Source organism: Orycteropus afer, unplaced genomic scaffold (genome assembly GCF_000298275.1).
Source record: "Orycteropus afer afer isolate SDZICR_OR568_19922 unplaced genomic scaffold, OryAfe1.0 scaffold00103, whole genome shotgun sequence".
In the NCBI taxonomy this organism is placed as follows: domain Eukaryota; kingdom Metazoa; phylum Chordata; class Mammalia; order Tubulidentata; family Orycteropodidae; genus Orycteropus; species Orycteropus afer.
This window is the reverse complement of record NW_006921690.1, coordinates 4118823-4141299: the sequence shown is the minus strand read 5'-3', so window position 1 is coordinate 4141299 and position 22477 is coordinate 4118823. Positions and strand designations below refer to the sequence as shown.

At 45.5% G+C, this 22477-nt stretch overlaps 1 protein-coding gene across 1 annotated transcript in view; it reads right to left on the bottom strand.

The window, feature by feature from the left end:
* Positions 1–22477, bottom strand: part of ABTB2 (ankyrin repeat and BTB domain containing 2) — a 198270-nt gene that overhangs the window by 51978 nt on the left and 123815 nt on the right. The window contains exon 2 of the mRNA XM_007943265.2: positions 1069–1215. Within this exon, the coding sequence (XP_007941456.1) occupies positions 1069–1215 (147 nt within the window). The remainder of the gene's footprint in view (positions 1–1068; positions 1216–22477) is intronic.

The following is a 22477-nucleotide window of genomic DNA, read 5'->3' as shown; positions in this document are numbered from 1 at the left end:
CGTAGTGATACCACCTCGGAAACGCAAGGAGGGGTCGCCATGAGTTGAGTCCGACTCAATGGCACAAAACAACAACAACAACAACAATAGACTAACAGGTTTCCACTTGTGTTCCATACAGTCAGTCCTGAGGTTCTAGGAGACGCCCAGGCCCCTGCAGGTCTGGGGCTGAGCAGTGTAGACAGGACCCACCTGGCCACTCCCTCTTCCAGCCAGAGTAGCTCTGCTTTTATCTCTTTTTCTCATATTGAGATTTCAGGGATAATTTCTTCAAAAAAGAGTACTGGCTGTAAATGCAGCATCCTTTGGCCAGGTGGAGTTCCTGGCTGGCACAGACAATTAACACGCTTGGTTGCTAAATGACAGGTTAGAGGTTTGCCTCAACCTGGAGGTGCCTTGGAAGAAAGGCCTGGCAATCTATTGCCCCGCCCCCCCCCCAAAAAAATCAACCACTGAAAACCCCACAGAGCATAATTCTACTCTAACACACATGGGGTCACCATGAGTTGAGAATCAACTTGATGACAGTAGTCAACTAGTTTTGGTCAAAACCAAAAAAAAGAAGAAAAAGAAAAAAACTTACTCACTGCCATTGAGTCGATTCTGACTCATAGCAACCCTCTTTGGGTTTCCGAGGCTGTAAATCTTTACCAAAATAGATCACCCTGTCTACCTTTTGCAAAGCAGCCAAATGCCTCAGGTAAAATGAATGAAGTAGGCCAGCTGTCAGATAACAAGGTCTGTGGCAAAGTGGGGAATTCATGCCTGTCCACTTCACATCTACCTAGCTCCCCCCTGACAGCTGCCATGGAGAAACAGGAAGCAATGCTGTTAGATCATCTGATTTTTCAAGAGAAAGCAGAAATCTAGACCTGTGCGGGAAGAAGATAGCATGCTGGCCAAACCATACATGTTTGTGGGCCTCCAGTTTGCCACCTCTGGCATAGAAAGATCTCGATTTCAAGAAAGGCAAGAACGTAGACTAAGGGGAGGAGAAGAGAACCCAGCAGGCAAGCCCTTTCCTGCCTACTCTCCCAGCCCCCAGCTAGATGTGGCTGCTGCACTTACTCAGCTCTGAGATGCTCCCCACGCAGGTGGCCAGGAGAGACTGTTCCAGGGTCCGGAGCTCCAGCTGGGCGTAGGCATCTGCCCTCTCATCATGGCCCAGGGACCCGCCGTTGTAGGGACTGAAGTACGCAGGGAGGGAGAGTACACCTGGGGAAATAAGGGGGACAGGTCACACTTGGGAAAGAAGAAACTCTCTGCAGGCCTCAGCTCTTGGCAGCCAGCACTTGGCCCTGCTCCCCTTCTCCTGGAAGAGCAGGTCAAGGGGCAAATCTCTTTCACCCTTGGAGACATGGGACATTTTACTGTGGGTGGTGCTATGGAGCCCCGAGCAGTAAGGCGTGGCCCACTAGCAGCTGTGGTTTTCAGCAAGGGGAGTCCTTCCTTCCTCCGTACATTCCTTCCTCCCTCCCTCCTTCCCTCTCTCTCTCATTCAAAAATATTTATTAAGCAATAACCACGTGCCAGACATTTAAAGAAAATGGTGGTGTGAGGCAGCCCAAATGCCCTTCATGAGAAGAATGAATAAATGAATGATGAATGCATGATGGTATCTTCACACAGTTATCACTAACCCCCTGCCATCGAGTTGATTCTAACTCATGGTAACCCTATAGGACAGAGTAGAATTGCCCCACAGGGTTTCCAAGGCTATAAATCTTTATGGCAACAGCAAACTGTTGCATCTACCCTACAGAGCAGCTGGTGGATTCAAATCACTGACCTTTTGGTTAGCAGCCAAATGCTTTAACCACTGTACCACCAGAGTGAGTATGAGTTACCTGCATCAACATGGATACATCTCAAGATAGGATACGGAGCAATGACAGCAAATTGCAGGATAAGGCTGTGGAGACTGCTCTTAGAGCTACACAAAGAACTGGCCTACTTAGGTTCATGAGCTATACAAGAAAGCCTCCATTCATTCATTCACTCGCTTCTTCATTCAACGAATATTTAGAGTGCCTGACTCAGCTCAGGCACTGTGCCACACTCTGGTTCTGGGGTCACAAGAGACCTGGCTTTGTCTTCATGGAGCTCGGGAGATAGCTGAGTCAGATGTAAATGTCCATCCTGCCAGCCCAAGGGCCACGCTGCCAGCCCAAGGGCCACGCTACCCTCAGAGTCCTCTCACTTCCCTGTGCCACCCCCTCCTCTCCTTCTTCAGGACTAGAAAGGGGCTAGGAGGAAACCACAGAGAAAGGGATGCTGCCTTCTCACTCCAAGAAAGGGTGTGTCCAGCCCCAGGCCAAGTCCAATTAGTGCTTTTCATTAACACTTCAACAACAGAGGAGCAGAGTTGTGAGAATCCATCCCAGAGGGTGACAGCTTAGTACTCCTCCAACTCCTGTGGCTTCTTAGAAAGCACCAGAAATCAGACTAGTTTAAAATTACATGGTAGTTCTCAAAAGCATGTGGCCACAGAGATTTTAGTTACAATCAGACTCTAGAACAGGATTTCCCAACTTTTGGTCACTGTTCTTTCTTTGACTGATGATGCATCTATTTTGTCTAATCCTGTCAAACTTTTTTTTCAAAAGAAAAATACCCACAGGAATTTAACGTATCATGTTTGGAAAAGACCTCTTAAAATTCCTTGTGATAACTGGAGAACTCCTGGGATGCTGGGATGTGGCTACATCTAGGTTAGATTTTCCTGTCCTGCCTCATTTTCCTTGTGTGTTGAACAGAGATAATTCAAGTAACCAAGCTCATGGGGTTGCTGTGAGGATCAGCCTGAGCTATGGGTATAAATGCTTAGACCACTGCGTGGCGCGGAGAAAGTGTTCTTACCAGGGCTGTTATTGTTTTATAGTGTCCTCGGAATGCGGACTTGATTCACACTATCTCATTTATTCTTTCCATTAACACTGTCAAGTGGGGGCACTGCTAGCCTTATTTTAGCTATTGCGGAACTGCTGTTCAAAGTCTCCTGGTGGCACAGTGGTTAAGCGCTTGCTGCTAAATGAAAGGCTGATGGTTTGAACCCACCAATCGCTCCACAGAAGAAAGATGTCCACTTCTGTAAAGCTTACAGCTCTGAAAACCCTATGGGGCAGTTTCACTCTGTCCTGTGGGGTCACTATGAGTCTGCATTTGACTCGATGGCAGGTGGTTATGGGAAGTTCAGAGAGCTTGAATAACCTGCTCAAGGAGGGTGGTAGAGTCAGGATTTAGATTTAGGTCTGACTCGTTCTGGGATGTGAGCACCTAACCAGTTGCAGTTGAGTTGGCTCCAGCTCATGGTGATCCCATGCGTCAGAGTAGAATTGTGCTCCACGGGGTTTTCAATGGGCAGTTTTTGGGAGTGGATCACCAGGTCTTTCCTCTGAGGCACCCTTGGGTAGACTTGAACCACCAGGACTTGAGTATGGTAACCCAGAGTAAGCTGGAAACATCACCAAGACCCATCTACAGCTGCCCCTAGCTGGTGGCCTGGGCACGGACCAATACTGTGGTATTCTTACTGCTTGCTTCACTCATGGATACCCCCATGCTGAACCTTGTGTTTTACACACTTGGCAATCCATCTCCTGCCCAAGTGCTGTCAGCATTCTTGGATGCTTCGTAGGTAAAAGGTCAACATGTAGGGGGAGAGCAATATTGCCCCCCTACTAGTCTGCCTTTCCCCTGTCTCCTCTATGCGCGCTCACTACACTCTGTCACAAAGCTGCTGCCTGGGTGTGGCTGAGGCCTGCCCCCCCTCTGAGCCACCTGGACCCTCCTGGATGGCACCTACCCCCTGCCCCATAACACCTGCAGCTGACTCAAAGGGAAAGCACTGCACCTATGCTTGTTTCTGTGGGCGGGGCATGACACACAGACGCATGACAGGGTCCCCTCTTCTCCCCTGGCTGGAGGCCTTGTCCCCAAGGCAGAAACCCTTCCTGACAGCTGAGTAACCAAACACATTAGGAAGTGCTGGCTCTAAGCACTAAAACAAGAAAAACAAAGGAGAAAACTATTCCACTACAAGAGAAAACCCACAGACCGACCAAACAGCTGGGAGAATTTCTACACAGACCCACGAGCCCTAGAGCAGGCTTGCTCCTCCTCTTCTCCCCATTGTTAAGCTACAGAAACAACGCTGGGGACATGTGGATCAGATTTACAGTGTTCAGCGCAAGGGAATAGGAAAGTCAGCTAATTTGTCAAAGGATTCCCAGAGAGAAATATCATGTCAATGCATCTAGTAACAGGAGCTGGCAGCTCCATTAATACTGGTTTCCATTTTCCCAGTCATCACCACCCAAAGGGGCTCTCACTTAATACTACAGCAAAAACAATTATGAACCTATTATTAATAATAGCGATTGATAGCATCACAGCTTTTGCATAGGACCTTTTACTTTTTAAAGGCTTTTCACGCTAATTTATTCTTCCAGCAAGGTAGCTGGGAAAAGCCATTATCATAATTGCCACAGGTCACCTTCACTGAGTGCTTAGTATGCATCAGGCACTGTGAGTTTACCTACATCACCACATTTATCTCCCCAAACCCCATGAAGCACTATGCTTATCCATCTTACAGATGAGAAAACTGAGGCCCAAAAAAGTGAAGTGACTTGCCCAAGGTTACCAAAGGTCAAAACTGAATTGGGGCTCGACTTCCAATCTCTTGATTCTCAAACTGTTGAAAGGCAATGACTTTCTAACTTTGGCCATACTGTCCTTTTAGCAAGTTAATTGGCACCTAGAACTTTTGAGAGAAGAGGGGTTTTGTTTGGGCCTGTGATCTGACAGGAGGAAAGTCAAAGTAAGATCCAGAAATATGACTTTCCTTTTAGTGGGTCTCTAGGCACCTCCTAAGGAGCTCTGGTGGTGTAGTGCCTAAGGCGTTTGACTGCTAACCAGAAGGTTGGTTCAAACCTACCAGCCACTCCATCAAAGGAAGACTGGTAATCTATTTCCATAAAGATTTACCACCTTGGAAACCCAAAGGGGATAGCTACGAGTCGGAATTGACTCAGTGGCAGCAAATTTGGTGGTTTTTTTTTTTTTTTTGGTACCTCCTGTCAAGGATCCCTGGAGGCCTCCTATGAAAGTCTACAGACCAAAGGCTGTCTCTCTTATTCTGTAGGATCTTCCCAGAATGCAATTCCACAGCTTGCCTTCCAAATCTGCTCCTTAAGAAAGCCTTCTTTATGTCAATCCTAAATTCTTCCCTCTCCCACATAAGCTTGTTTCTTAACAGTTCTCACTGGAGATAGAAAACATTTGCTTTCCATGCTCTCAACACGGTCGATGTCTTGTTTCCTCCACACAAACTCTCTCTAAGATATGGGCCCAACAAGGGCATTCCGGAAAAGGGGATTAAAGAAAAGAAGAAAAGGAAGGACGTCAATACCCTCCACCCCACCCCATTTAGTAAAATCCTTGGAGAAAATTGTCTCTTTCTGTCATGATGGGAGAGAAAGTGTGCTGGAACGTCTCCCATCATCCCTCTATTAGTTAATATGGAGACACAAAATCATCCCTGTTGAACTCCATAAAAAGTTACAGTGAAAACCCACATGCATCACTCAGGTTAGTATTACTGCGAGTTGGATTACAGTGTGTGAAGCAATAAGTATGGTCAAGCTATCTCTTGCCTACCTCTTCTATAAAACCAGAATTTCTCCTGAAGCAATGTTCCATTTGAATCTACTTTCCACGCAAAGTCTCTACACTTCTCAATCTCTATGTAGAGCTATAAACCATAATCTTTCATCGCTGAACTTTTCTCATTCTAGTTGCCCAACTCTTGAATCTCAGAACTCATTATCTCGTTCCCCAAAGCCTCCTCCTCCACTCCCCCTCTCTGAGTACAGCACCAGGTCCACCCGGTTGCCCAATGAGAGACCTGTGAGTCATCCTTATCAACTTTCTCCCTCCTCTCCTACATCCAATCAACCACCAATCCTTGTGGCTTTTACTGCATAAATATCTAAAAAATCTGACACCCCCATGACCTTAGTTCAGGCCACTGTTTCTTAATCTGGTCATGTTACTCTGGCTTAATACTCTTTAATGACTCCCCAGTATCCGCCTGAAGAAGTTCAAACTCTACTCCAGAGGTAAGAATAGATGATATTCTCTTTTACTTTTCTGAAATTTAGAGAGGAAAATAATTCTGCCAGAAAACTAGGAAAATTCCCAGAGACCCCAAGGAAATCAGTGGAGTTAAGACAGCTAACACACCTGGTCCTCCTTTTTCTAAACTACTTTCTCAGTGCAGCTCACTTGGTTCTAGTCCTGGGGGAAAGGCAACACTCTCCTTCCCAGGTGATTTGCCACCAGTGCCCAGAGATGGCGCCATTTAGTTAGATGGAAAACCCAACATGGGAACTCTGCCTTCCCACTGGTAGCTGCCAACTAGGAATTCAACTGGAGTTTCTGCTTGCAGAGGTCCCTGTGGCCTCCAAGCCAGCAGCCAGCCAGAAGCAGACAGAGACTACACACTGGGTTGAAAAACCAGACCCTCACAGCACAGGTTTTTCTGAAGCTGGGCTGAGCTCAGAGGTCAAAAATCAATGGGGATTCATTTGCTTCTCTATAAAATGTGGGGTTTGATTTGGTGGCTTCTCATGAGGTCTCCAGCACTGGAATTCTAGTCTCCCACGGACCCCTGGGTGTGTTCTAGCACTGAATGTACCCCTGAAAACCTTTGTTTTTATTTTCCTTTCTTTCCACCATTCTACATCTGGACTGTCGACAGTAGAACAAATAGACCCTTGTTATTACTATTTCCTATGGTTTCCCTACAGCTATAACAACACCCCAGCAGCACCAGCACCATCACATACAATTTTAAATGTAAAGAAGATGTCTTTCTGTGTAACACTGAATGGTTTTACAGTTCAACTTTTCTGACCATTCATCAAAAAGCCATCAAGCTGTCCTCCCAACTCAACAACCCATTAACAGAGCTCTCCTCAGGCTTGTAAATGTTCTCTCTGGGGCAGAAGGACTCCAGTGGGCCCAGATATGTGTGGGAGTGGAAGTGTATGGCATCCTCTCTGCCCTTGCCCTCTGCCCCTAACCACACCCACTAACCACCCAGCTCAAGGATGCTCCTTCGTGAATATAGAAGACTGATGCTGGTTCCGTTCCTTTGAAATTAAAACCAGGATGCAGAGGATTACTGTTTTATGGCCCTTGGGAGGAAACTTGGCCTGGCGTCTTCTGCCAGTTTTCTTGGGGCCTGAAAGCTTGGGTGGAGTTGCATCCATAAGCTTCTGAAAATAAAAATTATATTGCCCCACTGAATGATTTCCAAAATCCCCACATACTCCAGCCTCCCCCTCTTTTTTTTTAAAGGGGTTTCCATTCTCTGATCTGAAATGTTATATATAGTGCATTTATACCCATTTGCAATATATTAGTTCATACTGGAACGAAGTGCTGAAAAGTTGAAGCATGAATTTTTTTCACAGAGCTCCTAATTGGAATCCAAAGACAGATGATTCTGAAAAAAAATAAAATGTCACTGAATGGTATTTCTGCCAGCATTCTAAATCCTAAGAGGTTAGGGGGTGGGGGTGGGGAGAGTAGAGGCAAGAAGGAGGAGGAGGACATGAGAGGAAAACTCTGGAAGTGGAGTGAAATATGCCTGGCTGATTAGCTGCCAATCGTCCATGTAAAAATGATTCACCAAAGATAATTGAAAGCTCATCTAATTCTTGGACAGAGTCCATCTCGAGATGGAACACACTATACTGTGAGGCCCAAGAGTTCAACTGAGAAGAAAATGTTGGGGGACAGTGAGAGAGAAGAGTAGGTCTCTAAATTGGGTTTGGGAAGCAGGTTTTACTCCTGGGTTCATAATAAATAGGCTGTGTGAGTGGCTGGTGGGTTTGAAGCACCAGCCTTCTGGTTAGCAGTCAAATGCCTTAGGCACCACACCACCAGAGCTCCTAGTAAATTATGCTATGCCAGGGACTGGACCAGACATGCACTTGAATCCATATGAAGAGCCGAGCTGAGGTTACTATGAATTGTTGTTGTTGTTGTTATGTGGCGTCGAGTCGGTCGGCCCGACTCACAGCGACCCCACCTTGGGTTTCCGAGGCAGTATCACTACGGAAGTAGGATTGCCCAACCTTCCTTCCGAGGAGTGGCTGGTGGGTTTGCTAATCAGAAGGCTGGCCATTCAAACCTACCAGCCACTCCTTGGAAGGCAGGTTAGGCAATCTACTTCCGTAGTAATACCACCTCAGAAACCCAAGGAGGGGTCACCACCTCAGAAACCCAAGGAGGGGTTACTATGAGTCAGATCTGACTGAAGGCAGTGAGTTTTGTTTTTTATTTAGGTCACTTGCCTAAGGTCTCAAATCTAAAAATGGCAGAAACTAAAAAAAAAAACAAAAACAAAAACAAAAAAACTCACTGCCATTGAGTTTACTCCAACTATAGTGACCTCCAGGAGCTCTGGTAGCATAGTGGCTAAGACACTTGCCTGCTAACCAGACGGCTGGCCGTTCAAACCCGCCACTCCTCGGAAGGAAGGTTGGGCAATCCTACTTCCATAGTGATACTGCCTCGGAAACCCAAGGAGGACTCGCTATGAGTCGGGGCCGACTCGATGGCACATAACAACAACAACAACATAGTGACCTCCATTGTGTTTCCAAGGCTGTAAATCTTTAGTTTACTTATCTATTTTCATTTTTGCAGTGCTCCCTCCCCTCCCCTCACCCCTAATAATAAACAAAAATGTTTCCTTCCATATATAAACCTTTCCTTAACTTTTTGCAGTGATTAATACAATATTTGTCCTTCTGTGATTGACTTATTTCACTCAACATAATGTCCTCCAAGCTCATCTCTATTATGCGGTGTTTTGTAGATTCTACATTGTTCTTTAGTGTTGCATAGTATTCCATTGTGTGTATATACCATAGTTTGCTTATCCATTCTTCTGTTGATGGACACCTAGGTTGTTTCCATGTTTTTGCTATTGTAAACAGTGCTGCAATGAACATGGGTGTGCATGTATCTGTTCTTGTCCTGGCTCTCACTTTAGGATATATTCCGAGTAATGAGATTGCTGAATCAAATGGTATTTCTAATTCCAACTTTTTAAGTACTCGCCCTACTGCTTTCCACAGTGGTGGTATCATTTTATAGTCCCACTAGCAGTGTATGAGAGTCTCAATCTCTCCACATCCTCACCAGCATTTGTTATTTTCTGTCTTGTTGAACTTTGCTTTTAGTGCTGGGGCAAGATACTATCTCACTGCTGTTTTGATTTGCATCTCTCTAATGGCTAAGACATGGAACTGGAAAGCCAAAAGGGAAGGACACACTCAGCATTTCTCAAGCTGAAAGAACTGAGGAAAAAATTTAAGCCTCTAGTTGCAATACTGAAAGATTCTATGGGCAATGTAGTGAATGATGCAGGAAACATCAAAAGAAGATGCAAGGAATACAGAGTCACTGTACCAAAAAGAATTGGTCAATGTTCATCCGTTTCAGGAGGTGGCATATGATCAAGAACCAATGGTATTGAAGGAAGAAGCTGAAGCTGCATTGAAGGAAGTGGTGAAAGACAAGGCTCCAGGAATTGAGGGAACATCCATTGAGATATTTCAACAAATGGATGCCGTGCTGGAGGCACTCACTTGGCTATGCCAAGAGATTTGGAAGATAGCTACCTGGCCAAATGACTGGAAAAAATCCATATTGGTACCTACTCCAAAGAAAAGGGATCCCACAGAATATGGAAATTATTGAACAATATCATTAATATCGCACACAAATAAAATCTTACTGAAGATAATTCAAAAACAGTTGCAGCAGTATATTGACAGAGAACTTCCAGAGATACTAGCTGGATTCAGAAAAGGATGTGGAACAAGAGATATCATTGCCCATATCAGATGCATATTGCTCAAAGCACAGAATACCAGAAAGATGTTTACTTGTGTTTCATTGACTATGCAACAGCATTTGATTGTGTGGATCATAACAAATTTTGGATAACATTGAGAAGAATGGGAATTTCAGAACACTTAATTGTGCTCATGAGGAACCTATACATAGACCAGGAAGCTGTCGTTCAAAAAGAACAAGGGGACACAGCGTGATTTAAAATCAGGAAGGGAGTGCATCAGGGTTGTATCACTTCATCATACTTATTCAAGCTGTATGCTGAGCAAATAATCTGAGAAGCTGGACTACAAGAAGAACGTGGTATCCAGATTGGAGGAAGACTCATTAACAACCTGAGATATGCTGACAACACAACTTTGCTTGCTGAAAGTAAGGATGACTTGAAGCACTTACTGATGAAGATTAAAGACTACAATCTGCAGTCTGGATTACACCTCAATATAAAGAAAACCAAAATCCTCACAACTGGACCAATAACCAGCATCACAATAAATAGAGAGAAGATTGAAGTGGTCAAAGACTTCATATTACTTGGTTCATAATCAACACCAATGGAAGCAGCAGTCATGATCTGCTGCAAAAGACCTCTTTCAGGTGCTGAAGAGCAAAGATGTCTCCTTGAGTACTAAGGTGCACCTGACACGTTGTTGTTGTTGTTGTTATGTGCCGTTGTGTTGGACCCGACTCATAGCGACCCCTCCTTGGGTTTCCGAGGCAGTATCACTACGGAAGTAGATTGGCCCATCTTCCTTCTGAGGAGTGGCTAGTGGATTTGAACCGCCAGCCTTCTGGTTAGCAGTCAAGTGCCTTAAGCACTATGCTACAAGCCATGGTATTTTCAATCATTTCATATGCATGTGGGAGCTGGACAATGAATAAGGAAGACCGTAGAAGAGTTGATGCTTTTGAGTTGTGGTGTTGGCAAAGAATACTGAGGGTACCATGGACTGCTCAAAGAACTAACAGATCTTCCTGGAAGAAAGAAGTGCAGCAGGAATGTTCCTTGGAAGCGAGAATGGCCAGACTTCGTCTCACCTACTTTGGTCATGTTGTAAGAAGGGATCATTCCCTGGAGAAGGATATCATGCTTGGTAAAGTGGAGGGTCAACAAAAGAGGGAAAGGCCCTCAACAAGATGGAGTGACACAGTGGCTGCAGCGATGGACTGGGGTATAGTGGGGATCGTGGAGCCGGCACAGGACCGGGCAGTGTTTCGTTCTGCTGTACATGGGGTCACTATGAGTCAGAGACAACCGACGGCACCTAACAACAGTGGCTAATGATTGTGAACGTTTCCTCATGTGTTCGTTGGCCACCTGAATATCCTCTTTGGTGAAGTGTCTATTCATGTCTTCTGCCCATTTTTTAATTGGATTGTTTGTCTTTTTGTTGTTGAGGTGTCCCAAGGCTGTAAATCTTTATAGAAGCAGACTGACCAATTTTTCTTCCACGGAGCAACTGATGGGTTTGAACCACTGACACTCTGGTTAGCAGCCAAATGCCTTAAGTGGAACTCAAAGCAGCCTGCTGGATTCTGTACCTCCACTCTACACTGCCTGTCACACAGGGGTGTGGTGGAGACTCTAGAAGGCAAAGTAGCAAGCTCCCCACTCAAACCCAGGGACAGAGCCCTTCCTTCACCACTCACCACTCCATTAGCACTGCACTTTCCCCTTCTTTTTTTAAGGTCAGGAAATTAAAAGCAAATAATAATCAGCTCTGGTTAACACCTCAGTCTGGCTGAGTTCTCCAAGCACCACCAGTTAAAGGTGGTCTTCTGGTTAAGTCAGGCTCAAGGGGCCAGGAGCTCACCATGGGTCAGTAAAATAATAAGGCACATTTATGACTGCCCAGTGAGTCAAAGGCCAGAGAACCCAGAGCAAGATCAGAGGCTGCTGGGGTTCAACACCTCACCACAACCAGCATCCCTAATCCCCCTGAAAAGGGTGGTAAAAGTAAACTTGACCATGAATACTGGCCCAGAATTAACCTCCCTTTGAATCTTTGACAGTCTTGGGTTGGGCCTTTAGAAGCTAAAGTTGGCGTTGGCTCTTTCCCCTCCAGGGACAGTGACACTTTTGACCTCTGACCTCAAGGCTGGCTCCTCAATTCTCAGAGGGGCTCCAAGCAGGGTGAGGATTTAGAGGGGGAGAGGGGGTACCATATAACTTGGACAACTATTCAAGGCAGCGGCAACTGCCCTGCAATCCCCACTAGGAATATTGGATCACTGATATTTTGATGATTCATGTAAGGCAAATATCAATTTTGTCAAAGACCCAGTAGAAACCTATTGGATGTCTGAAAAAAAAAAAAAAAAAAAGGACTAGTAGAGATCATGGATTGCTGTTCAATTTTTTTTTTTAAGCAAAAATCTAATAAAATGCAGCCTGCTCAATGTTCTCTTTGCAAGAGAGTAAAGTAAAGCCAGAGTAACCAACCAGATAAATTTCAGGAAATTAAACCTAAATGTGAACCCTGGAAAAACTAGCAACAGTCACAAAACACTGGGCAGTGTGGGCAGAGCGCGAACATTAGAACTACTTTTTTTCCTGCGGAAAAAGCATGCTCTCTCTTACTTAGAACACTTTTTAAGAGATTCTGGGTGGCCTGTCTAAAGCATTGATGTAAAACATCAAGAGCTTGAATAACCTAGGAAGCAGAGTCTAGGAACTACTTACTCCCTCTTAAGAAAAACCTACCCCATGCTTATGTCCTTTGTCATACACTGTCTCTGACCCACAGTGGGTGTGCAGACTAGTTCTTATAAGTCAAGAACATGTACATCAGTTTTGTATAAAGGCACACATCCAATGTGCCCATGTGCACACACACATACACACACTAGATAGAGGACTTAAAGATGGAGACAGAGTAGCTCCCTAAAATATCTGCCTTTTCCCTAACCAAACAGAGCATAGCCACTGAGGTAAGAGGGGAGACATTCTCACTTAGGTGGGGTTATAAAAATGTTTTTGAATTACTACACTTTCTAAACTTTTTACAATGAATATGATTTATAGGTGTCGTAAAAAGGGATTGTTATAAGGGAAATGGGGGGAGGGGTTGATATTCTTGGAGAAAGGAAGGGGGAGGAGAGAGAATGTTTCCTCTGAGTAAAGAAATACCCATAACTTCAAATATGGCAGAAAATTATCTGAAATTAAAATTTTAAATAAAAGGAAAAAAAGTATGTGTTATAAAAGAACAAATACTATCACCTAGTTTCCTACCTGTAAAGAGCCCAGAATGGGGGTCATCTAATATAAAAGATGGTTATTTCCAGGTGGTAGTATTTTAGGTGACTTTTTTCCTCCATTAGTCTTCAGCCTTTGTCTACTGATGAATTATTTTTAATATGAGCATATGTATTTTAACAAGGAGTCCCTGGGTGGCAGAAAGGGTTAAGTACTTGGCTGCTGACTGAATGGTTGGCAGTTCTATTCTACCCAGAGGCACCTCAGAAGAAAGGCCTGGCAATCTACTTCTAAAAAAAAAAAAGAAAAATCAGTCACAGAGAACCCTACAGAGCACAGTTCTCCTCTGATACACACAGGGCCACCAGGAGTTGGAGCTGACCTGAAGGCAACTAGTTGTTGTTGTTATTGTTATGTGCTGTTGAGTTGGCCCCAACTCACGCGACCCCTCCTTGGGTTTCCGAGGCAGTATCACTACAGAAGTAGGATTGCCCAACCTTCCTTCCGAGGAGTGGCTGGTGGGTTTGAACCGCCAGCCTTCTGGTTAGCAGTCAAGTGCCTTAGGCACTATGCTACCAGAGCTCCTGAAGGCAACTGGTAGCATCTTTTTTTTTTTTTTTTTTTTTTTTTGTATTTTAATAAAAATGAAAGGTACACAAAAGGAAAAGCTAGGTGTTTTTATAGAAATTGTACTTTAAAAGAAAGATAAAGCATGAGGACTGACTGCCTAACAGGCATGAAGCTTCCTTTTGGGTGGTGAAAATATTTTGGAACTAGATAGAGGTAGTTATAGGACATTGTGTATGTACTAACTGTCACTGACTTGGACTTTAAAATGGTTAATTTAATGTGAATTTCCCCACGAACATTGGGGGGAAAAAAGAGAGAGAGACAAGGGGAAAGGATACTATCAGGGGAAAAACTCAGGTAAAAACCGTTCTGTGTTGCTAATCAGAGGTGAGATCTTGTCTGCATGCCTCATTCCAAGACCCAGCCCCTCTGTGGCCCAGCCACCTCACCTGGCTCCAGGTGGTAGTGAGTCAGCCTGAGTCCCTGTGGGACTTCCTGCAGCATCTGGCTGACATTTGGCCCAGCTGTGTCCCTACTGTGCTGAGTTCGTGGAAGCATCACGCAGCCAAGCGGGAGCCTGAGCTTCCCACGCCTCCCAGTGCCACTGTGGGCTGCAGGGCGCTGGGATCTGAGAACAGGGAGAGATGAGCAAAGCTCTCAACCACACAGCTAGAGCCACCACTCATGGCAAAAGCATCTCGCTGCTGGGGATGGGGGTGCAGGTGGGACTGGGGGTGGGAGAGGAGGCAAGAGGCGTGCCCAGGGTGATTCCTGAGTTGCCTGCCCACAAGGAACAGTGCTGCCAGCAGGAGAAGGAGGGAAGTGGGTGAGGCCTCCAAGTGTCAGCATAGAGATGAAAAAAGGGATAAAATGAGCCGGAGCCACCTATAACAAACCCAAGTCACTCCTTTCTGAGGATTTTAAAAAAGTTGTAAACATCACAAGGTCCAGGGCTGTTGGCCAAACTACTTATTAATAGAACATGAGTGCATTAGTCAGAAATTTACTGCATTGGAGTCTCTTTAACAAACATAACCTGCTTCAGCTGGCATGGCTTTCCCATGCCAAAGGGCTCTGAGTACTGACCTCTCAGATGATTTGACAGCACTGAGTCAGAGAGGCAGTTCAAGATCCAGTTCTGCCACTTACCAGCTGTGTGACCTTGGACTAGTTACTTAACTTCTCTGAGCCTCAATTTACTTATTTGTGTAATAAGCCTAGTAATAGCTACTAATTCACAGGATTATTTGAGGATAAAAAGTTGTCACTCAGCAAAATGCCTAATGCATAGTAACCCTACAGGACAGAGAAGAACTGCCTCATAGGGTTTCCAAGGCTGTAAATCTTTATGGAAGCAGATCACCACACCTTTCTCCTGGGAAGCAGCTGGTGGGTTCAAACCAGTGACCTTTCAGTTAGCAGCTGAATGCCTTAACCACTGTGCTACTAGAGCTCCTAAACACATAGTAAAATGAAAAGCAAACCAAACTCACTGCTATTGAGTCATTTCCAACTCATAGAGACCCCTACTGGGTTTCCAAGGCTATAAATCTTTATGGAAGCAGACTGCCTCATCTTTCTTCCACAGAGTGGCTGGTAGGTTTGAACCACCAAACTTTTGGTTAGGAGCCAAATGCCTTAACCACAAGAGCTCTTTAACACATAGTAAGGATGCAGTAAATAGAAATATTCTTATGAATGGCTTCATTGAGACTGGTGGCTTTGGGAAAGGCATCAGATGCTATATTAAAGCTCTCATCACCATTAAGTGGAAGGGATGACCTGAAGGCTACTCTATCACTTCTATCACTGTGTTATTTTTCTAACAGCCACTGTGGTCCACACTCAAAGAATCATGTTTTACTCATCAAAGATGGGTCATTCATTCATCACTCATTCACTGAACTCCTTTATTCAACAACTATCAGTAACCTAATAATGTGCCTGAGTCCTTGGCTGGTGCCAACAACTAACACACTTGGCTGCTAACCAAAGGGCTGAAGGTCCGAGTGCACCTCGAGATGCCTTATAAGGAAGCCCTGGTGATCGACTGAAAAATCAGCCAATGAAAACCCTGTGGGACGCAGTTCTACTCTGACACACATGGGGTCACTCTAAGTCAGGGTGGGGTCACCAATGGCAACTGGTAACAACGTGCCAGATCGGCTGTGCTCTGAGGACACAGAAAGAAGCGAATGAGAGAGGGTGCCTACCCTTATGAAGTTTACAGTCTAGTGACAAAGGGAAGATAGTCTACCAGTGTGCAGAGAAGAGTTGACACAGCAGGCCTGAGAGACTGCTATCCTTAGAAAGGCCTGTTTGCAACGCTGGGGCTTGGTTGGTGTTTGGAAACTTGGATTTTGGGAGGATTCCTACCATTCTCTGATCTGATAAAAACCCTGGACTCCTAGGCTCGGGTCAGTATCCCTGGTGGACAACATTTCACACATGTTGTCGCAATTCATTGCTAGGGGAATTAAGCATACCCCGTGTGACTCTGCTGGGACGGGACACTCAGAAACCTGTGCCTAGTTTCCTGTAGACTTCGTCCTACACACATTTTTTCCTTTTGCTGATTTGTATTCCTTTTGCTGATTTGTATTCCTTTTGCTGTAACAAATCACAGCTGTGAGTACAACTATATGCTGAGTCCTGTGAGTTCTCCTAGAGTACCTGGGAGTGGTCTTGGGGATCCCTGACACAACCAGTCAAGTCAATATTATGTAAAAAGGGCTACAACAGAGTCAGCACAAAGAGCCCAAAGGAAGGACCTCTAAACTGGATTTAGTTGCTTAGGGAAGGCTTCCTGGATGAAGTGCCATCTCACCATCTGGTGAAAGGCTTGGATGGGCCTTCCAAGCAGAGGACATAGCCTGTGCCAATGCCTGTATAAAGAAGGGTATAAAGAAGGGTTTGGAGCAGGATAGTTTGGGAAGGGTTAGTCTTAGGAGGGGTTCTATAGGACTTGTCTTGAAATTATGTTTACAGAGCAAGCACAATATTTGAACTTAGACTGTGTGTTTATTTGGTGTAGCTTGGGAGGGGCAGAAGACTGGCGGTTCAAACCCACCAGCCACTCCTCGGAAGGAAGACGGGGCAATCTACTTACCCTGCCTTGGAGATACTGCCTTGGAAACCCAAGGAGGGTTCCGCTATGAGTCGGAACCAACTCAACGGCAGTGAGTTTTGTTTGTTTGTTTGTTTGTTTGTTTTTTGGGGGGCTCTGGCCAATGGAGATCATCGTGTTCCCTCCACTCACTTTTGGTGCTATCATTAATGCAGGGGTCAGCAAACTTTCTATGAGGGACTAGATAGTAAATATTTTTGACACTGCAGGTTTCTATCACGACTACTAAACTCTGCTGGTATAGTGTGAAGAGACACAGTAAAAACTAATGGATACGGGTATACTCCAATATTCCTTTATTTATGGACACCAAAATTTGTATTTCATGTAATTTTCATGTGCCACAAAATAATCTTTGTTTAGTATTTCTTCAAGTACGGAAAAATGTAAGAACCATTCCTAGCATGTGGTCCATACACAAACAGGCAGGGGTCTGATTTCCTGCGGGTTGTGCTTCCTGACCCCTGCACTAATCCAGAGCTCCTTAGAGGCACAGAGAGTGTGATGGGTCAAGTAAGACCGGCCTCCTGGAAAGGGGCAGGTGGAGGTGCCAATCACCAAAAGTCTAGGAGACCTGGACTCTGTCCAGAGGGCAAAACCAGTGAAGGGTTTTAAGTAATAAGTGGCAGGGTCATACACACATTTTAGACAGATAAGTCAGGCAGCAGTGCGGGGAAAGGAATGGGAGGGTCCCTCTAGCTCAGAAAGTCCTAACATGCTCTTTGTCGTGGATTCCATGACCCAAGTTCTGTGCAGGCCACTGCTTGGGGCTCTCATTTCCATAAAGCTGCTCATTTCTTTTAGCGTTGCACTAAGCACATGAACATCAAAAGCAGAGATAGCAGATTTATACTTTTTGGAACCAAAATTCATTAAGGGATCACTTTTAAGTTCAAATAAGTGAAAAACGTGTCTGACTACCTTTAAGACTTGTCATGTTCCTGGATCAACTTTAAGTTGCAGCAATTTCCAATCTATCAGTCTATGAGTCAAAAAGGTAACCTACAAAGAACAGGAGAATTTCTGTTGGCTCGTTTACAATACGAACCTCACAATCAGGGCCAGAACAAAGACACCCCGATGCTGAATGTGTTGGGGATACCACAGCCCAAAGGTATTGTCATTCCCTTTGTAACTCACAGTGTGCACGTGCATGTGCACACACACACACACAGATATACATGCATACACACAGAGGGTTACCTGCAGACAGTAACAAACCCTGTGGACAGAGAACACATTCTCCAAGGCCCTGGGAATCTCTGTTTGAAAGTTAATTGATGGCTTCAGATTTGGAATAAGCATCTGAGAAGGCCAGGGAGATTTTAGCACTGTGCTGTTCTCATTGTTCCCTCACTTATTCAAATATTCATCACATGCCTATTAATTATGCTGAGCTTGGTGCTAAGAATACAGAGGTGAAAATGACCTAAGTTCCTGCTCCAGAGTGGGAGGGAAAACTTACAGACACATAACTAAAATGCACCAAGGTAATGCTGGCAGAGGAGTCTCCAGCAGGTACTGGAGCAGAGAGGGAGACTCTCAAGAGGGGACTTTTACTATGTGTTGTCATGTAACAGATGCCAGTAACAGGAGGCTGCAGAAAGCCCCCATTTACTCAGAGAACTCCAAAGGGATTTCAGAAACTTTATGAGAAGCAAACACTCCCTGGTCACTGACATCAAACTCCAGTGTTCCAGCACTTAACTCGTTGTCAGAAAGCTCTGATTGTAAAAATGCTATAAACAAATCCCCATCAAAAAGGAGGAAAATGTGGATCAGCATTTCAAAATCCAATGGAATCCAGACTTTCTACAGCCACTGAGGTTAGATGAACCCCCTGAAACTATTGCCCTGAGATGGTCTTTACACTTTAAACCAAAGATATCCCTAGAAATCTTCCTTAACCCAAACAGTAATGTAGCTTAATGAGTAAAGAATCTCTGCCTTGAGCACCATGCACTCTAAAAGAACTACCTGTACGGGATCAAAGTGACAACAGCAACTCCGAAGGTTAGAGAGGAAGCTGAGAGGGTAGTGAGTGTATATGAATGGGAGAGGAATAATTTGGAAAAGGAGGAGGAGAGTGGTCGCACAACTTGAAGACTAATCAATGCCCCTGAATTTTACATGTAGAAATTGGTGAACTGCTGTATGTTTTGCTGTGTGTGTTTTCAACAACAACAGAAAAAAAGGGAAAGAAAGCCCTGACCATTATCCCTCCTCTCAAACTGAGCCCTAAGCATGTATGTGGGCGGTAAGGAACTCCCTCCTCTCCACCTGGGACCTTTCACAGAGAGGTGACTCTTAACGGAGCTATGCAACAGACATCAGCACTTGCCACCTGAATCTTAATTTGAAAACCAGATCTCACACAAATTGAGTACAACTGCTGGGAAGTACTGAGTTTCCTATACAGATGCCTTTGGACAACAGACTCTCATTTCCAGAGGTCCCTTTGTGGCTTTGGAACTCAGAGTAGAAGGTTGAGTATGTGGGGCCGCTGCCCTCAGCCAGGCCTGTACATCAGGGAGGGGTGCTTAGGGCATCTGGCCCACCACTGTCTGACTCTGGACTCAAACAAAGATCCACTCCACAAGGAGTCCATTTCCTCCTACTGGGAAGACTAGAACTCTCCAGTGCCTTCCACAGGAAGGTCTGCCGCTAAGTTGCCATGGGCTTCTAAGGGAAAGATAGAGCCTGTAGCCTACTTTGTTGGACCCTCTCCTCGGACAGCATCTTTGTGAGGCTGCCCAGGCATGGAGGAGTCTCAGCCTGTCTGTGGAGTTGTATGTGACCCTGTGTACTTAAGTTGCAACTTTGGGCTTTGGCCTGAAGCCCCTCAGTGTTTGTTTTACAAACTCCTACTTACAGTCTCAAATTAGGCTCATTAAAAAGCTAGCTCCCCGTGGGGCTATAAACGTCACATGGACAAGCGGAGAGTGAGTTTATGAGGCTGGCGTGTGATCTGCCCACCAACACAGCGGACTGAGTGGAAAGAGTGAATCAGCCTGTTTCAGCACGGTCCCTTCTCCACCCCCTCACCGGCTGAAGCTACTTTGGCAACAAGCCAGAGAAGAGACTGAACATGTATGTAAGTCCTTCCCAGACAGATGGGGAGAGCCAGGCTTTCTTGGAAGTCAGCAGCACAACGTGTGTGTGTGTGGGGTTGCTGCCACTCTGAAACCCTCTGCTTTCCTATTGCTCCCTTAAGGTCCTCATTTCTTTATTTGAAGCACCTCCCATTCCAGTGACTTAGGGAACACTCCCACCCCCACCATCATCATCACAAGCATATGCTGGTGCCACAAGCCCCCTCCTCACTCTCCCTCACACTTGGGGCAGTTTAACCTTATCTTTCCAAGGGGCCTTTCTCTGACGGTGGCCCACATTGTCTCTGCCCAGCTCTATCATCTCTGCTTTGCAGCTGATGCCCAGGGAGGGGTTCCTCCTTGGAGACAGGAGACGGGGGTGAGTAGGGCACAGAGAAAGTGATTTCTCGCTAGCCAGCATTCAACTCATTACTCGAATCACTGAGTGGCCAGCATGCCCCAAATCCAAGCTGAAACAATCTGTTCCCTCAGAGATCTTCCCATCCACTCCCCAAGCCAAATGCCAGATGGTGAAGATGAGAAAGACTCAAAATTTTTAACCTCCTTGACTAGGTTGCAGGATTATTTCTCTGTCCTATGCTTCACCAAAGCACATACAAACAACACCCCCCACACACACACACACACACCCAAAAAAGGGAAGAAAATACTACATAGCCATGTTGCCAAGTCTGGAGGGGACTACAAAAACCACATGGCTTCCGTCCATGTCCACCTGCAAAAAGGGCAAGGGGGCCACATCTCCTGACCTCCTCTAATCCCACAAGAGGAAGACAGAATCACTATCAATAGCCCAAGGCCTATTACTGCAAGGCCAGACATGCTGCCTCCCTCCAGCCCTTACGCCAACCGTTCCTCCCAAAGCACCCACCACCTCTCTCCTGGGTCCGATAATTCACTGCAGTGGCCACACAGAACTCACAGATTACGGGGTTTATTAGGGAAGCACCAGGCTACAATTCAAGTTCATGAAAAATGCTCAGTCTCTCTCCCAGCCCACAGTCTCTCTCCTAACAGTCTCTCATAGTCTCTCTCCCCACAGTGAGTGTCCCTTGGTGTCTCACTCAGAAATGCGTGTCTCTTTCAGCAGCACATCTTCCTCAACCGGCAGTCGGAGAGAGACTTCTGCCTCTAGGAGGCTTCCTTTTGAGCCTGGCAGAGTGGCCAAACTAGCCAATCATAACATCAGAATTCTAAGCACCTTAGAGAGAGCAGGAACCTCCCAGAACATTACTTTGTGTTGTGCCCAACAGAAGTACCCCAGGTGGATAACTTTTACAGTCAGGAGGCTCCTCAGCTGCTCACAGCAAATCCCACCACAGAGTTTACAAAAACATGGCGAGAAAAGCCATACTAAGTAATTTACTACACTGCACCACCCTACAACCAATCTTTACTAAGCTGCCCCTGGGTGCCAGCTATAGTCACCCACATCCCAATGCATATATTGGCACCATCTGATCACGGCTCTGATGTTTGACCATCACCTACTAAGAGACTGCTTCCATAAAGACCCTCAGTAGCTATCTGAGGGCACAGCTCTAGTAACTAAGAATTCACTTCCTCTGAAGAGAGTTTGTTTGCAGCTCCAACTGCTAGAAAGTTCTCCGTATTTAATTCAGCTCTATCTTCTTGCAGCTTTCACCCACAGGTCCTAGGTCTACATCCAATAAACCCAACCTTCTTCCTATGGTGGGCCTCACCTCCTTCTTTCAAGTGTCATGGCTCCCAGCTGCTCATAGCCCGCTAACTTTCCTCAGAGCATTCTTCACTTTGTCTACGTCCCTCTTGAATCTGGGAGTCCAGGACCTTATGCACTACTCCAGGGTGTGTGTTGTAAGTATGTCCAGCCTATCTGGTTCAGAAGAGAAAAGGATGGTGATGTCTCTCTTTTTGGATACTGAAATGCTCATGATTTGTAGCCTTCATATTGGTGGCCTCTCCCATTTTTGCACATCTTGCCTTTCTACCCAGTGACTGAGTGTCTTCTTCATGGGCTTTCCCTGATCACAGTGCAGTGGTTAAGAGTGCTGGCTCATGTGTTAGGCAGATCTAGCCTCAGATTCTGGCTCTACTACTTACTCAAAGTGGCCTTGGACAAGTGACACCTTCTCTAAGCCTCAGTCTTCCCTTCTCTAATACCTTCTCTCAGGTAGTGAGGGTGAGGATCAACTGAGACAATGCATGTCTGTGCTCAGTGCTGTGCCTGACACAGAGTAGGTGCACAAAGATGGAGTCTATAAATGTCATCACCACTGTCCCCATCAGGTCACTGTGATCTCTAATGGCCAGGGCACTCTCCCATGGTTCTCAGGCTTGGGCCAGGAGTTATCTGTAATACTGATAATGCTTTTTACTAGATTGCTGGCATATGAAGGGCAAAAACTACATCATTTGTCTTACCCCTTCCTTTTGCCATCTCTATAGTTCACACATCTTCAAGAACATGTTGTTGTTGTTGTTAGGTGCCATCTAGTCAGCTTCTACTCACAGCAACCCTATGCACAATGAAATATTGCCCAGTCCTGCACC